The sequence below is a fragment of the Spermophilus citellus genome (assembly GCF_964194105.1).
Source record: "Spermophilus citellus genome assembly, chromosome: 16".
NCBI lineage: Eukaryota > Metazoa > Chordata > Mammalia > Rodentia > Sciuridae > Spermophilus > Spermophilus citellus.
The window spans coordinates 10,979,803-10,998,015 of NC_138196.1; the positions used below are offsets into that span (position 1 = coordinate 10,979,803).

General features: G+C 32.7%; 1 protein-coding gene across 1 annotated transcript in view; it reads left to right on the top strand.

Annotated features, from left to right (window-relative positions):
- Nucleotides 1-18,213, top strand: part of LOC308635085 (A-kinase anchor protein 9-like) — a 106,513-nt gene that overhangs the window by 81,489 nt on the left and 6,811 nt on the right. The window contains exons 29-37 of the mRNA XM_081269340.1: nt 1,728-1,868; nt 2,345-2,830; nt 3,236-3,299; nt 3,434-3,555; nt 4,386-4,577; nt 4,799-4,987; nt 8,433-8,577; nt 12,455-12,674; nt 13,366-13,516. Coding sequence (XP_081125466.1) covers nt 1,728-1,868; nt 2,345-2,830; nt 3,236-3,299; nt 3,434-3,555; nt 4,386-4,577; nt 4,799-4,987; nt 8,433-8,577; nt 12,455-12,674; nt 13,366-13,516 — 1,710 coding nt within the window. The remainder of the gene's footprint in view (nt 1-1,727; nt 1,869-2,344; nt 2,831-3,235; nt 3,300-3,433; nt 3,556-4,385; nt 4,578-4,798; nt 4,988-8,432; nt 8,578-12,454; nt 12,675-13,365; nt 13,517-18,213) is intronic.

Genomic DNA, 18,213 nt, shown 5'->3' on the forward strand with positions numbered 1-18,213 from the left:
AAATACCCTAAGAAACTCTTTTTTTTTCCTTTGCTTATTAAGCTGATTGGTAATTTACTAAGTCAAACAGTTCTGCTGACACCTACCAATTTATACATAATGGGATTTTATTTAAAAAAATCATACTGTTCTTAAAGAACTTTAGACAAACTAAAGAATTTGTTTGAGCAAAAAGTGCTACATGCATTGTGCAACACTCAGAACCAGAAGAGATTCAAACAGTTTCACTGTGCAACAGTGGGTGGTATTTAGAGGCAGAACTCACAAATAAAATTCAGAAATTGCTTGATTGGTCATGGCTAGACCTTGTTTGGATGTGATTTGATTGGTTGATTGCCTATGATTGGCTGAAACATAGTTGCCTACTATCATTGGCTGAGACTTAGTAGTTGATTATACTCTGTTCATTTGATTTCCTACCAAGTTACATTGCAGACAAGTAACATTTCTTACACAGAAACTCAAGGTATAGAGACCAGATTAAATTTAACACTATAGGGTCATTTTATTATCACTAGAATAATGGGCCCAAATTATATTTTGTGATCTTCAAACATCTTTATTCAATCAGGGTTGTCATTAATTAGAATAGTTCAAATAAATATGGAAACATTAAATTTAGCAAATGTCCTCTAGAATTTCTGTGGATATTTTCCCCCTTAATGTACCTCTACTAAGTATGTTATGTCATCATCTCTTTTAAGTACCATAGTGCACCCCATAATCATCACCACCACAATAATGTATATTCATGAGTATTCTATACATTCTAATCTTGCACCGAAGACAGTTTATTAATAGATGATTTTTAATTAATACCAGCACAATTTTTTTTTTTTTGGTTGGGGGAGAGCTTCATAAAATGGTCATACCACAATTTTGCAAAAACAATTTTGGCATAAAATCTGTGAAAGTTACGTAGGTGAGATACAATTATAAAAATATCAAAATATATTCATATTGAATTAATATGAGTAACAAGTTATTAGCTTGGCAAATTTTATGCCTCATAATAGATTTTATTCTTAGGAAAAATTTGTAACTGACCTAAGTCTACTTACAAGGTCAGAAATTGCAGTTATTTCTTAGTGTATGACAGACATGACAAAGACTTTTTTCCTTCAAGTTCCCTCACTTAATAAACTTACAATTTCAAGTACCAGAAGTTCAGTCTTACCTGCCCCAGAAGATTAATTGATACATTGGGATTTTATGTCTACTTAATTTATATTGGCAAAGGATAATAATTTCATTCACTATACTTCTTCTTCCTAGCTCATTGGAATTGCATATTACTGTAGGTAATAATTATTAAAATATTAATATAACTTTTTAGGTATAACTTATAATAATTATCTTTGAGCTCATATCTTTTGAGGAAAGTAATATAAATATGAAACTTTTGAGTGGCACAAAGAATACTTTTATCAATAATTTATAAATGTTTTTTATATATATATATATATATATATATATATATATATATATATATATATATATATATATATGGCATGATTTGTTTTTCATTCCCAGAAAATCTTATTTCCTTAAGAATACAAAATGATAGTTCTTAAAATGTTTCACTATTTGTTGAAAGAGCATTTATCACTAAAACCCCTAGGCAGTCAGTCTTGGAAAAGCTTCATTAGAATGTGTAAATGCTTTGAACTTAGCTTTTTTTTTTTAAAAAAAATGGTGTATTTCTTATGTTTTCTACTGTTATCCAGACAACTACTGAGTTAATAAATGCCAGTGGAGAAAGTGGATTTTTTGAAGAACTTGAGGCTCTTAGAATTGAGTTGGTGGCTACCAAAGAAGAACTTGCCACTTTCAAAGAAAGGACAGAAAAACTTCAAAAAGAGCTTTTGGTAAGACAAGTAACATAACTCCTAATTCATTCATTTCTACCCATCTTAATTCCCTTTCAAAATGTCCCATAGAAACAAGTCCAGAGCCATAACTTAAACTAAATTTACAAGTCTTTTTGAAAAATTCCATTGTTATAAATCTATTCATCATATCCTTGCTTGTTTTGCTAGGAATCTTTATATTAGAAGAATGCTTTTAATCTCTAGTCTTTTAGTAAAGGAAGTGAAAAACTGCTGTTAAAGAGAACTTAAATCCCTTGAGAAACAAAAGTAAAGGCTAATAAAATTATTTCAATTTTGTAGTAACCTGTGACCATACATACATGCGAAAGTATATATGTATTACAGTTTCCAAAGTGTTTTTCCTATTATTCTGAGGCAAGTGAACATATAAATGAAATTATACTCTTTCCCTCTCCACTGTAAGTTCTTCATTTGATGTGCAAGATTTTCAACTTAATTTATCTGTGTTTCAGGTAAAAGAGACAAATATGGCATCTCTTCAGAGAGATTTAAGCCAAGTTAAGAATCAACTTGATGAGGAAAAAAAGAAATTATCCCACTTCTTAATAAAAGAGGATAAGTCTGAAGTACCAACAAACAGAAACATCTGCTTAGAGCCACTTCCTATTGAAGTAGGTAAAAACACTGCATCCCAAACGGACCAAATACTCAAGGTCAACATGAGCAACCAGACTCCACAAATTCTTGTTAAAAACGCAGGAATTCAAATTGATATACAGACTAGCTGTTCCTCAGAAAAAGTCTCTGAAATAATTAGGCAATTTACTGAAATAATTGAACACATACAAGAACTTCATGCCGCTGAAATTTTGGATATGGAATCCAGGCATATTTCAGAAACTGAAACTTTAAAGAGGGAACATTATGTTGCTGTTGAGTTACTGACAGAGGAGTGTGGTACATTGAAGGCAGTGATACAGTGTCTGAGACCTAAAGAGGTATTTATTTTGTTGTTGTCATGTGGGGGGAGTTTCCACTGTTGTCAACAATCTGTTTTTAAGCAAAAATTTTAAAAGAAATTTGGGAAATATCTCTTCTTTATACTATTAGAATTTAAATTTCCCCATTGTATTAGATAATAGAGTTCTTATGTAAATTTGCAACTTGTTATGGTTCTTAAATAATAACTATCTCTTCTTACTATGGTAAAATCCATAAGGAAAAAATTATAGACTTGTTATAAATCATAGATAGTTTCATTTCAAGTATGCTTAGATTGAGTTTTTTTCTTTTTCTTTCCTTTTTTTTTCTTTTTACAGCATTATAACAGCAAAATAGTTCCTTGGGTTCTGTTTTTATTAAAACAAAAATATTTATGTATGTTGTTTCTTTTTTCTAATTAGGGATCCTTGATACCTGAATTAACGTATTCTAATGCTTACCAAACTAGAGAAATATATTCCAGTGGTAAGTTATATAAAATTCTGGAATGTTTATAGTATTTGATTAAAACGTGTTATTTTTGTTTGGAGAGGGTATGTTTTTTTTTATTTTTGTTTGTTTGTTTGTTTAACAACAAATGATTGTTTTCTTTATTTTAGATTCTGGATCAGACTGGAGTCAGGGAGTTTATCTTACACAAAATCAGGGATTTGACACAGCATCAGAAGGACGAGGAGAAGAAGGTGAAAATTTAACAGAATCATTTCCAAAGAAAATAAAGGTATATATTTTAATAAACTTAGCCTGTATAATTTCTATGTTGAACATTGTAGTTTATTTAAAGTTATATACTGGATCTCTGAAAAAACTTGTATAGCAAGAAAGATTGAAGGAAGGGAGAGAGAGAGGGAGAAAATATGCTGCCCTCCACACCCTCCTTTCTTCCAGGATTAGTGAGTGACCAGATCTTTTTGTCAATTCTCTGTTAACTAGATATTGAGGAAAAAGGATGTTGGAAGTAGCATCCCTGGTTGCTCAAACAAAGTCTAGTACAGTCTACCCATCAAATAGAAGCAAAGAGTAGCACTCACCTCATGCTTCAAATGAAAACAGGCTAAAATAAATGACTTAAAAGAAAAAAAAATCCATGAGAATCTATTTCATTTTATTCCCATATTCCACAGATAATAAAATACAATATATTAAATAATTATGTTATGAAGATTTAAAAAAATAATTTTTATTATTGGTGTTTTTGTTTGCCAAAATTATAAAAGCAGTCTCAAGGAATGGAAGTTTTTCTCACAGTATTTCTTTTGGTCAAATCAGTGGCTAATCATTAAATCTGAAGGAACTTAAGAGATGAAACTGAAGGAACTTAAGAGATGAAAGCTATGGAAATCATAGACCATCTATTGCAATTGACTTAGCTCTCCACAGGAAGAAGGCATTTAGTAAAGGTGCCTGGAGTTTCTTTTCTGCAGTTGCTTTTCTAAATCTATTTTGCTTCATAATGCTATATTGCTTAATATTTATTTTTCTTTGTAGCTCTCATTTTTTCAGTATTTGGAGGAGTGGTCATAACTTTGGCTTTTGGATTTTGGTTTCTAGGGATTACTGAGAGCTGTTCATAATGAGGGCATGCAGGTGCTTTCTCTTACTGAGTCACCATGTGGTGATGGAGAAGATCATTCTATTCAACAGGTTTCAGAATTTTGGCTAGAAGAGAGAAGAGCTTACCTTAAGATCATCTCATCTCTTAAGGATTTAATTACCAAAATACAAGTGCAAAGGGAATCTGAGGTACCCAAATAATATTATATTCTATGTAGCATTGTTATTTTTAATGACAATAATGAACTTTGTAAATTAAATTCTTTTTTATATGAATTTTCACATAAATTATTGTATGTATTTTTGAGACTGAAAATACATACGTTCTTTTAAATACCTATTTTGGTTAGTGGAATGTTTTAAAAACATGCTTATTTGAAACCTAACTTTTGTTATTTGTACTCTGCTAGGTTTATGATAATTCTCAATCTCATGAGAGCCTCCCGGACTGGCGAGGGGAATTTCTACTTGCTCTCCAACATGTTTTCTTAAAGGAGCGCAATGTTTTGCTAGCTGCATTTCAGACTGAACTGACAGCTCTAGGTACTAAAGATGCAGTTGGATTATTAAAGTGTTTGGAACAGCGAATACAAGAACAGGTATCAAAACAAAATTTTATTTTAAAGAATACTATTTTTAATAGTAATAAGAAAATCAGTTGCTGATTTGTTTTAGAGTCTTAATTTAAGTATGAAGATTAGCATTTTTAACAGGGGCCACTAGGAGTATTAAGGAGAAGAACATTACCTTTTGTCTTATATTAGAAAGTAAGAAAAACTTAAAATTAATGAGATAGTCCTCAAACGTGGAAAGTTAAAAAGAGCAGTAAAACCTAAAGAAAAGAGAAGGAATAAGATACAGTCACTTCTCATTATTTGCAGTAGTTATATTTTATAAACCTACAAGGAGTCATTGCTCCTGTGGGAAATACAGGAATAGATTACTGCAAGCCTCAATCACAATATTTTCACCAACCAGTCAATACATGATCTTATTTTCTGTGTGGTTGTGTTTAAAGAAATCTTATATGGGGAGGGGAGAAGAGATGTATCTCAGTGGTAGAATGCTTGCCTAGCATACTCTTGGCCCTGGGCTCAGTACTCAGTACCATTAAAAAAAGAAAAAAAATACTTTCTGTGTTGTATATTATTCATTAATGTTTAACACGGCAAAGAGCAATCATACAGAAGCTTATCTAACACAATTTTCTCCTTAAAGCACATCACAGATTTCTTGCACTTAGGAACACCAAGCCCTTCACTTGTGGGCCATTTAAAACCATGAAATCACAAATAAAAAGCACAATATGGAAAAACAAGTTACTAAACAGGACATTTGTGTACAATATGAGAGCTAAAATACAAAGGTAGAGTATGCCCTTGTTTAACTCAGCCAGGAACATGTGCATGAGGAAATTTAAATTTTTTACTACTCTAACTATGTCTGACAAAGCAATACAAGTATTGATTTGAGGGTTACAAAAACTTTTTATCAAGTAGACAAATCTGAAAACACAGGATCCATTAATAATGAGGATTAACTATAATAAAGTATAACCAGTACAATATAGAGGGTAAAACATTAAAAATTGGTTCCTTGAAAATGCTAATAAGAAAATCTTTTCTGGAGAATTCATTATGATTTTTAAATGTTATAAATGAAGATGAGATCATAATTAAACATGCAACAAATAAAATAACAAAATATAATAAATTATTTTATTTATAAAAATAAAAAAATGAGGTGAAATTTTTAAAAAATCACTTATCAAAATTCATGCAGGAAGAAATAAAATACCTGAAAAGACCTACAACAGAATCAAATCAGTAGTTAAAAATCTTCTCACAGGGCTGGGGTTGCAACTCAGTGTATATTGATGGATTAGATCCTTAGCACCACATATAAATAAATTAATTAATTAAAGGTTTTTGGGCTGGGGATGTGGCTCAAGCGGTAGCGCGCTCGCCTGGCATGTGTGCAGCCCGGGTTCGATCCTCAGCACCACATACAAACAAAGATGTTGTGTCCGCCGAGAACTAAAAAATAAATATTAAAAATTCTTTCTCTCTCTCTCTCTCTCCCCCCTCTCTCACTCTCTCTTTAAAAAACAAAAAGTTAAAGGTTTTGTGTCCATCTACAACTAAAACAAAATTTTTAAAAATCTTCTCACAATACTTAGTACCCAGGACTTGATTTTTTAAAATATATTATCCATTAAAAAGAATTAGGAATCCTTTTGAATCTGGTGATTCCAAGAATAGAGTAGGAAGACAATAAGGTAAACCTGGAATCCCTCATTTTGCCAGCATGTAAAGAATTATTCAAAGAAATAAGGGAATATGACAGAAGGTCACAGAAGCCTGTTGAAGGTTCCCTCACTGGCCAAAGTTAGAAAATTAAAAGATCAAACAAAATGAAAGTGACAGATTTTAAAGTTAAGAGTAAAATAAGAATTCATGAGCTCATATAGATGGATATATATTATCACAGTTTAATGCCAGCTATTAAATGTAGAAGGAACAAAGGAATTATAAGATCATACTTTATTCAACAATATAGTAACGATCAATTCAGCAATAATCAACAGTGGATGCTAAAACTAATGTGAAAAAGTTGATAAGAAAAGTAAAATTCCTAAAAGAGCATTTTTAACTACAAAAGGAAAAACAGTAACTTTACACTGGAGAAACCTTGCAAACCCCACCCAAATGATCAGAATCAATATTACCAGTAATGAGGAAAGAAAGACATCGAGTACTTCCTAATACGAAGGAATTAATTTGTTGTACTTCTATGAAATGCATAATCAGAATCCACTTGGGGAAATATGAGACCACAACCAACTGAGGCCACCATGCATCTATTAGACTGAGCACAATAAAAAATAGTGACTCCACCAAGTGCTGGTAAAGAGGGAGAGAAACTGCATGTCACATACATTGCTGGTAAGCAGTGTAAAGTAGGACTGCTACTCTGGAAACTAAATCTGGCAGTGTCTTGTAAAGGTAAACGTACATCTGTTACACAGCGTAGCAGTCACACTTGTAGATATTTAATCAACAGAAATGAAAACTTGTGTCTATTTATGAACCTATTTATGAATGTTCACAGTAATTTTCTTTGTAATAATCAAATACTTGAAACAACCCAGATGTCTTCCAGTAAGTGAATGGATGGAGAAACTGTGATATATTCATACAATGAAATACTATTCACCAATTAAAAAAGGAACAATCAATACCCTAAACTTCCTGTGTGTTATGTAACTTCTAAAAATGACAAAATTATAGTGATAGAGAACATATCAGTAGTTGCCAGAGGTTAGGATTAGGAGAGAGGGTAGGACTACAGAGTAGTCTCCGTGGTGATTGAAATAATTTGTACCCTTATTGTGGTATATATATATATGAACCTGTTCAAGTGATGAAATTTCATAGTACTGTATGCCAAGAGAAAAAATGAGTACATGTAAACAAATGAAATTTTATTAAAACCTATAGTTTAAATAGAATTTTATCCATGTCAGTTTCTTAGTTTTGATAATGTGCTCTGATTATATAAGCTATTATTGGGGAAAGCTGGCTGAACCCCTCAAGTAGTTTGACTTACATTAGTCCAAAAAAGTTTTTTTAAATTAATGGACATGTAACAAAATAACCTGTCTGTACTCTTTAAAAAATTTAAGATCACAAAAGACAAAGGAATGAATCACTTTTTTTTTCTTAAAGAACTTTTGGCAAAATTTGAATAAACTCTCTATACCAGATAATATTATGATAAGTTAATTACTCTTTTGATCATTGTACTGCAGTTATGTAAAAGAATGCTCTTATTTTTAGGAAATACACTACAGTATTTAGAGGTAAAGAAGCATCTATCTGCAAGAAATCTTCCCACATTTTAGACAAGAAAAATAATGAAATTTTTAAAAGAAAAAAAACTTTAGCATGTGTGGTTCATTTATTCTTCAGACTTCTGGTTGTTAATTTTATTATCTTTACAACTCTCTTCACTTGATTTTTTCTTTTCCTTTGTTACAAAAAGGGTATTGAATATCAAGCAGCTATGGAATATCTCCAAAAAATAGACAGAAGAAGCTTATTATCTGAAATTGAAGTACTACGTGCTCAAATTAATGACAAGAAAATGACCTTGAAAAGAGAACAAGAAAATGATAAACCAAACCTAGGTATGTTACAAAACAGACTCATATAATTACACAAATGGGTGTAAATATTTCACTTTACATTATTATTACTCAGTTAAAACATTTCCTTTTAGTGTATTGATTTCTCATTTTCATAACATTAATTATATTGATTACTGTAGTGGCTAGAGGATTGTCAAATTGGTTTTAAACAACTGTATCTAATTTTAAATACAGTAGCCTTACCTTGACCAAGTTAAACAAATTAATTTCATGGTCTCTTTTTGTTTGTTTGTTTGTTTTAATTAGTTATACATGACAGTAGAATTCATTTATGCACTTTGATATATCATGCATAGATGGGATATAATTTCTCATTTTTCTGAGTATACATGTTGAAGAATCATATTGGTCATGTAGTCACATATATACATACAGTAATAATATCTGTTTCATTCTACTATCTTTCCTATCCCCAAATTTCCTCCCCTCTTCTCCCATCACTTCCCTCTACCTAATCTAAGGTAACCCTATTCTTTCCTACTAACCCCCACCTTATTGTGAATTAGCATTCACAAATTAGAGAAAACATTTGGCCTTTAGTTTTATGGGATTGGCTTATTTTGCTTACCATGATATTCTCCTACTCCAACCATTTTCTGGCAAATGCCATAATTTCACTCTTCTTTAAAGCTCTGAGTAATATTCCATTGAGTATATATACCACATTTTCTTTATCCATTCATCTGTTGATTGACACCTAGGTTGGTTCCATAGATAAGCTATTGTGAATTGAGCTGCTATAAACATTGATACAGCTGCACCACTATAGTGTGCTGATTTTAAGTCCTTTGGGTATATAAACCAAGGAATGGGGTAGCTGGGTCAAAGGGTTGTTCCATTCCCAGTTTTCTGAGGAATCTCCATACTGCTTTCTATAGTGGTTGCACCAATTTGTAGTCCCTCCAGCAATGTATGAGTGTATGCCTTTTCCACCACATCCTCGCCAACATTTGTTGTTGCCTGTATTCTTGATGATTGATTGCCATTCTGACAGGAGTAAGATGAAATCTTAGAGTAGTTTTGATTTGCATTTCTCTAATTGCTAGAGATGTTGAACTCTCTTAAAGCTGTACATTAAGAAAGGTGTTTACATACTAGAGGATAACTACCTAAAGGAAAAGGAAATCCATAATGAAAGTAGCCATTTCTTTTTTAATCCCTCTTTTTAAAAATTTAACTATAACAACATACAGAAAAGTGAACAATTCAACTCTTCAGTATGAAATTATTTTTTAAAATTTTTTTTAATATTTATTTTTTAGTTGTAGTTGGACTTAATACCTTTTTTAAAATTTATTTATTTTTATGTGGTGCTGAGGATTGAACCCAGGGCCTCGCACATGCTAGGCGAGCACTCTACTGCTGAGCCACAACTCCAGCCCCAGTATAACATTATTATATGAATGTCTGTGGAGGAGACATTGCTCATGTTAAGAAGTAGAACATTGCCCACATCCTAAAGCCGCCCCCTCTTTAGTAACTTAGAGGTTATCCTGATTTTTCTTTAGTTTTATTACTAATTTATATATTCCAAAATCATATATGTTAGTTTTTCTATTTTTGAACTTTATCTGTATATTTTATGTCTTGCTTCTGTCACCTTCCTGAATTATACCAACTTACTGCATTTATCTATAGTTCATTTTTGTTACCATATAGAATTCTCTTGTTTGGATATTCTACAACTTATATAATATTTCATTCTGTGGTTGATTAGATTTGGATTGTTTCTGCTTTTTAGCTATTAGAGTCAATGCTGCTGTGGACACTGTTGCAAAGTGTTTCTAATGCAGTTGTGCTTATGTCTTTCTAGGAATGAAATTGCTGGGTCATAGGATTCATATCTTTAAATTTATTAGAGAAAACCAAACTATTTTAAAGAGTAGTTTTGTTAGGGGCTGCGGTTGTGGCTCACAGGTAGAGTGCTCACCTAGCACATTGGAGGCCCTGGGTTTGATCCTCAGCACCACATAAAAATAAATAAAATAAAGATATTGTGCCCAACTACAACTAAAAAATAAATATTTTTTTAAAAAGTAGTTTTGTCAATTTGTGCATGCACTAGCAGTATGTGAGAGTTATGTTATATACAACTTTGCCAACTTTCCAATCCGTTTGGTGTGCAGTACATAATTGTAGTTTTAATTGATTTTAATTATTCAGGTGGCTTAGTGCTTTTTCATATGATTATCAACTATTTGGATTATTGTTTTTGTGATACGCTTGCTTGGATCTTTTCCCCACTTTCTGATAAAAGTCTATTTAATTTAACTATAAATGGAAATCGTTATTAAATTCTTATCGTATCTATTGAGGACACATGCATCTTTAGTAACTGTTTCATGTAGTGATGATAGAAACACCTGTGCTTTTGCAGACTTTAAAATCACAACACAAGCTCAAAATTTGTCATTGAAAAGCTGAATCATGTTAAAATTCTTCAGAGAAAACAGGTATAATAAGTTAAATTAAACATATCCCTGTAGACAAAGGCTTAATTGAAAAGTTTTAAAGGTAATTAATATTGTTTATATAGAATGCTATTGAAGTCTTATCTCTGTAGATTCATGTTTATATGTGTAAATTATTAACCTCTACCCCTAAGAAATAGTTTTAAAAGCTAAATTAACATGATTATCATCTAAAGTCAATGTTATGTCCTCCTTGTAATATCATTCTTACTAATTGTAATGTCTATTGATGAACTTTGCTAGAATTTTAAGTAAAAAATTTTCTTATTAAATATGTAGTGTTACATATTTATGGTGGGATAGAAAAACAAGAGAGTAAAAATCACATCTTGAGTCACATAAATCCTAAAATAATGACTATTTAACACCCAAGTAAATATGTCTACAGACCTTTTCAATGTCCATATGTACATAAGTATATTTTTTGTCATAAAAACAGGATCCTGATGCATATTTTGTAACCTGTTCTTATTTAACATGTATAAGATTTTAGTTCGGGGACTGAACTCAACCACTGAGCCCTCTTTTATATTTTATGTAAAGACAGAGTCTCACTGAGTTGCTTAGCACCTCACCATTCCTGAGGCTGGCTTTGAACTCATGATCCTCCTGCACCACTAGGATTACAGGCTTTCACCACACACCTGGCCGAGATTTAAATTCTTGAGTTTGTTTTCATTGTAACAAATGTGTATTATGGAGGTTTTGGTTCGTTTTTATTGAAAAAAACAAGATCTCAACTGGAGTTTGGACTTCCATTTCTGGAACAATTATAAAAGTAAAGTTCCTAAGGACTGTCTGCAAAGAGAGGCTGAACAAAAGAAGCAACCATTATAGTCATAGATACATGAATGACTCCTACAAGTACTATGTGCGATTTTCAAAAGTTCTTGGAGGGCTGGGGTTGTGGCTAACTGTGTGAGGCACTGGGTTCAATCCCCAGTACCACATAAAAATAAATAAATAAAAGTATTGTGTCCATCTACAACTAAAATTAATAAATAAAGAAATTGTTTTTTTTAAATTTTTTTATATATTTTAGTTTTAGGTGGACACAATATCTTTGTTTTTACATTTACGTGGTGCTGAGGATAAAACCCAGTGCCTCATGCATGCTAGGCAAGCACTCTACCACTGAGCCACAACCCCAGCCCCTGTTGTTAAACTTTTATTATTTTCATAAATACTTCTGAAATCTTGGCCACTACCACTATGAGGAAAACATGCATAAAGTTTATTTGTATTAAACTTTGGGGACTGTAATCCTTTCATGATTGCTTTGCAGTTATCTCCTATGCTACAAATCAGTCCTTATCAATAAAATATTTATAAACCAAATAGGAGTTACTAGGTTAAATTATAAATATTGATCATTTTTTCTTTAGAACTTTTGGAATATACTGTGCAGCAGAAGCAGTCTCAAATTCTGGAGATGCAAGTGGAGCTCAGCAATATGAAAGACAAAGCAAGTGAACTTCAAGAACACCTGAGTTCAGAAAAAATGGTAGTTGCTGAACTAAAAAATGAACTTGTGCAAACGGAATCGGAACTTGAAACAACACTCAAGACACAGCATAAGCATCTAAAGGAATTAGAAGCATTCAGGTATACCACACTTCCTTATTATAAATGTGTATTAGTGAAGGAATTGGAGTAAATTTGTCATATATATTATGCAGATATTATAAAAATAAAATACATGTTGTTTAAGTAGCATGTGATTTTGTTATTCATAGGAAAAAACTACAGTAGAGGGTGAAAATCCCCAATTTTTCCAAATTATAAGTTTAAGATTGTTTTGGCCCAATCTGTATTGTGGCCCTCAGTTCTATTTGAGACTTGTATAAGATATACTTGTGATCTTTATTTTACCTGCAGCCAATATGAACTTAACCTTTATGATCTCAATATGTTTCAGAATTTAGTTAGCTAAAATACACAGTATTTGAAGATATAACGCTTATGAAAAGGATATATTTGTTGGTGTAAATACTAAGGTATTTCGTTTGTAAAAATGCATGACAATTCCCATGTTCAGTAAAAGACAAGGGAAATGTTTTGTTAATATTCTTTTCTAGAAACAGATTGGATAATTGTTACATTGGTAAATAATGGTAGTTGTACTACTAGGAACAGGTAATTTGAAATAAACCACAGTTAATCCTTAATCTCTAAATAGTTTATATTTTTCTATTAGGTAGTTTATAATATGCCTCAGCCCTTTAGTGAAAATGTTGCCTGTTTCTCTCAATACATAGAATAGTTTTATGAAAGTTCATTTATTCATTTTATTTAGATTGGAAGTAAAAGACAAAACTGATGAACTACGTTTGCTTAATGATACACTAGCAAGTGAACAGAAAAAATCAAGAGAGCTCCAGTGGGCCTTAGAGAAGGAAAAAGCCAAATTGGGACGCAATGAAGAGAGTGATAAAGAACAACTTGAGGTATTCTCTTTGCCCTTTTATTTTTGGAAACTCTAAACTCTTGAGATTTTTCTCTGTCTAAAATGTCATCCTTGGGCTGGGGATGTGGCTCAAGCGGTAGCGCGCTCGCCTGGCATGCGTGCAGCCTGGGTTCGATCCTCAGCACCACATACCAACAAAGATGTTGTGTCCGCCGAGAACTAAAAAATAAATATTAAAAATTCTTTCTCTCTCTCTCTCCTCTCTCACTCTCTCTTTAAAATAAATAAATAAATAAATAAATAAATAAAATGTCAACCTTAATCGCTGGGATTGTGGCTCAGTGGTAGAGCGCTTGCCTAGCACGTGTGAGGCACTGAGTTCAAACCTCAGCACCACGTAAAAATAAATAAATAAAGGTATTCTGTCCCTCTATAACTAAAAAGATATTTTTAAAAAAATGACAACCTTAGACTCTTGTATGTGTTGAATATTGTTGTAGTGTTATCTAAACTGAATTATGAAGAAATGTTAATGGTACGATAAATTTTTGTTACATCCAAGGAAGCAGACAGATTGCTCTGCTGCACCATATTTTTGGGATATGAATTAGTACACACACATTTTGATAAATAGGGCAGTTATGTCAGTTTAATACTAAAGTAGTTTTTTGGTTCCTGTTTCCTCTTAAAGAAGGGTAAAAAGAATACTTTCCTGGTACCAGGAGCCCTTCTGTTATACTTCAAGAAGATTTAAAATGAACATTGGGGGCTGGAGCTGGGGCTGGGGCTCATGTGGTAGAGTGCTCACCTAGCATGCGTGAGGCACTGGATTCGATTATCAGTACCACATAAAAAAAATAAAACAAAGGTATTGTGTCCACCTATAAATATATATAAATATATTTTTAAAAAACTAAAAAAATAACATTACAATGTTGAGGTAAGTTCCTGTTATCATCCCTAGTTTTTCTAATGTTTTGAACATAAAGGGATGCTGTACTTTGTCAAATGCTTTTTCTGCGTCTATCGAGATGATCATATGGTTCTTATGTTTAAGTCTATTGATGTGGTGAATAACATTTATTGATTTCCATATATTGAACCATCCTTGCATCCCAGGGATGAATACTACTTGATCATGGTGCACAATTTTTTTGAAGTGCCTTTGTATCCGATTCGCCAGAATTTTATTGAGGATTTTTGCATCTAGGTTCATCAGAGATATTGGTCTGTAGTTTTCTTTCTTTGAGGTGTCTTTGGTTTCGGAATCAGGGTGATGTTGGCCTCATAGAATGAATTTGGCAGAGCTCCCTCTTTTTCTATTTCCTGAAATAACTTGAAAAGTATTGGTATTAATTCTTCTTTAAAGGTTTTGTAAAACTGCTGTATACCCATCTGGTCCTGGGCTTTTCTTGGTTGGAAGTCTTTTGATTGCTTCTTCTATTTCATTTATTGATATTGGTCTGTTTAAGTTGTGAGTATCCTCCTGACTCAGTCTGGGCAAATCATGTGACTTAAGTAATTTATCGATGTCTTCACTATCTTCTATTTTATTGGAAGATATGTTTTCAAAATCATTTCTAATTGTCTTCTGTATTTCTGAAGTGTCTGTTGTAATATTGCCTTTTTCATCCCGTATGTTAATAATTTGAGTTCTCTCTCTTCTTCTCTTCGTTAGCATGGCTAGGGGTCTGTCGATCTTATTTATTTTTTCAAAGAACCAACTTTTTGTTTTGTTAATTTTTTCAATAGTTTCTTTTGTTTCAATTTCATTGATTTCTGCTCTGATTTTAATTAATTCTTGCCTTCTGCTACATTTGCTGTTGTTTTGCTCTTCCTTTTCTAGGGCTTTGAGATGAAGTGTGAGCTCATTTATTTGTTGGTTTTTCCTTTTTTTCAGGAATGACCTCCAGGCGATGAATTTCCCTCTTAAAACTGCTTTCATCGTGTCCCATAGATTCCGATATGTTGTGTCTGTATTTTCATTTATCTCTAAGAATTTTTTGATTTCCTCCTTTATGTCTTCTGTAACCCATTGATCATTCAGTAACGTATTGTTCATTGTCCATGTGAAGTAGGATTTTTCCTTCCTCCTTTTATCATTGATTTCCAGTTTCATTCCATTATGATCTGATAAAGTGCATGGTATTATCTCTACCCCTTTATATTTACTGAGGGTTGCCCTATGGCATAATATATGATCTATTTTTGAGAAGGTTCCATGTGCTGCTGAGAAAAAAGTATATCTACTTGATGATGGTTGATATATTCTATATATGTCAGTTAAGTCTAGGTTATTGATTGTGATATTGAGGTCAATAGTTTCTTTATTCAACTTTTGTTTGGAGGATCTGTCCAATAGTGAGAGAGGTGTGTTGAAGTCACCCATAATTATTGTGTTGTGGTCTGTATGATTCTTGAACTTGAGGAGAGTTTGTTTTATGAACATCGCAGCGCCATTATTTGGTGCATAAATATTGATAATTGTTATGTCTTCTTGGTGAATGGTTCCTTTTAACAGTATATAATGTCCTTCCTTATCCCTTTTGATTAACTTAGTCTTGAAGTTGATTTTATTCGATATGAGAATGGCCACCCCTGCTTGTTTACGAGGACCGTGTGCGTGGTATATTTTTTCCCAACCTTTTACCTTGAGCCTGTGTATGTCTTTTCCAATCAGATTGTCTCCTGGAGGCAGCATATTGTTGGATTTGTTTTTTTAATCCATGTTACCAGCCTATGTCGCTTTATTGGAGAGTTTAAGCCATTAACGTTTAGAGTTACTATAGATATATGGTTTGTACTTCCATCCATGTTTGATTATTTATCCTTTTTTTAAAAAAAAATTTAGTTTGTTTCTCCATGATTATCTTTCCCCCCGTCCTCTGTCTTTACCGAGGCACTTCCCGCTGATGGTTTTGGTTATTGTTTTTCATTTCTTCCTCGCATAGAGTTTTGCTCAAGACGCTTTGCAATGCTGGTTTTCTGGCTACAAATTCTTTTAGCTTTTGTTTATCATGAAAGATTTTTATTTTGTTGTAATATCTGAAGCTTAATTTTGCTGGCTACAGAATTCTTGGTTGGCATCCATTGTCTTTCAGTGTTTGAAATACGTTGTTCCAGGATCTTCTCGCTTTCAGCGTCTGTGATAAAAAATCCGTTGTTAACTTTATTGGTTTACCCCTAAATGTAATCTGCCTCTTTTCTCTTGTAGCTTTTAATATTTTCTCTTTGTTCTGTATATTGGATATCTTCATAACAATGTGTCTTGGCGTTGGTCTACTGTGATTTTGTGTGCTCGGTGTCCTGTATTCATCTACAATTTGTATATCTGTTTCCTTTTTTATTTCTGGAAAGTTTTCTGTAATTGTTTCATTCAGCAAGTTACTCATTCCCTTGGCATTAATCTCTGTGCCTTCCTCTATCCCGATGACTCGTAAGTTTGGGTTTTTTAAGTTATCCCAAATCTCTTGGATGTTTTTCTCGTGATTTTTTACCAGCCTATCTGAGTTGGCTAGACTCTTTTCAAGATGATATATTTTGTCTTCATTATCTGACGTTCTGGCTTCTACTTGCTCCACTCTGTTAGTGATACTCTCGATTGAGTTTTTAATTTGGTTTATCATTTCCTTCATTTCTAGAATTATTGTTTGATTTTTTTTTATAATCTCTATCTCCTGATAAAGATGCTTAACTTCTTCTTTTATCTGTTTATGTAATTCATTTTCAATGTGATCTTTAAGGTTCCTTTCCATCTGTCTAAGGTGTTCCTTGAGTTCTTTATATGGCCATTTTTCTGATGACTCCAGGTCCTCCTGAATATTTAGGCTGTCCTTCATTGTTTGTACTCCTTTTCTTCCTTGCTTTTTTATGCTCATGATACTTCTTGTTCTGTTTGACTGCTGAGTTACTGTTTACTCTTATAAATTTATTTGATGCTTGGGAGGAGAGGTATTAGAAGGGAAGGGAAGAAGTCACTAAAGAGAGTGAGTGTAGGCAGGTAGAATTCAAGAAAGGGGGAATAAGAAAATTGAAAAGAAATGAAAAGACAAAAGAAAAAAGTGAAAAGAAAGAAAGAAAAAAATGAAAAAATAAAAATTTAAAACCAAAAAAATATTATAATGATAATAAACAAATGGAAATTAAAGTTTAAAAAATAATAGTAATAATAATAAAATAAAAAGAATTTTAAAAATTGAAACCATTAATAAGAAAGTTGAAGAGCAACAACAACATCAACAACAAAAAGTGAAAATAAAATTTAAAAAAATACCAATAATAATCATTTAAAAATAAAAATAATAATAATAATATTAAATGCAGTCATAGAGCTCAATTAACTTCTATTCCAGTAGGTGGGAACTGGGCCAGGCTTCTCTTCTTGATGGGTGGAAACCAATCACTGTTCCTCAGCTCTTCTTCCCAGACTGTGCAGGTCTCCAATCCTGAGTGCCTAGGGCCTTCTCTTGTGGTTCCTCAAGCCAGGCCCCGCTCACCTGTGAAGCTCGCCACAATACTGGCTACACGCCGGGTCTGCTGCTCCTGGGAGCCCTGTTTCCATGGATGCCTGGGCACACCCTTTCTGTTTGCCTCCCTCAGACCCTAAGTTTGTAGGGCTTGGGGCTGAGGACCCCCAGCGAATTTGTTTGCCCTCAGGTAGCAACTCCCCTGGTAGCTGGTGCAAGGGACCTGTTGTCAGCAGAGGGATACCCTGGGTCTGACTATCCTGCTCAGTTG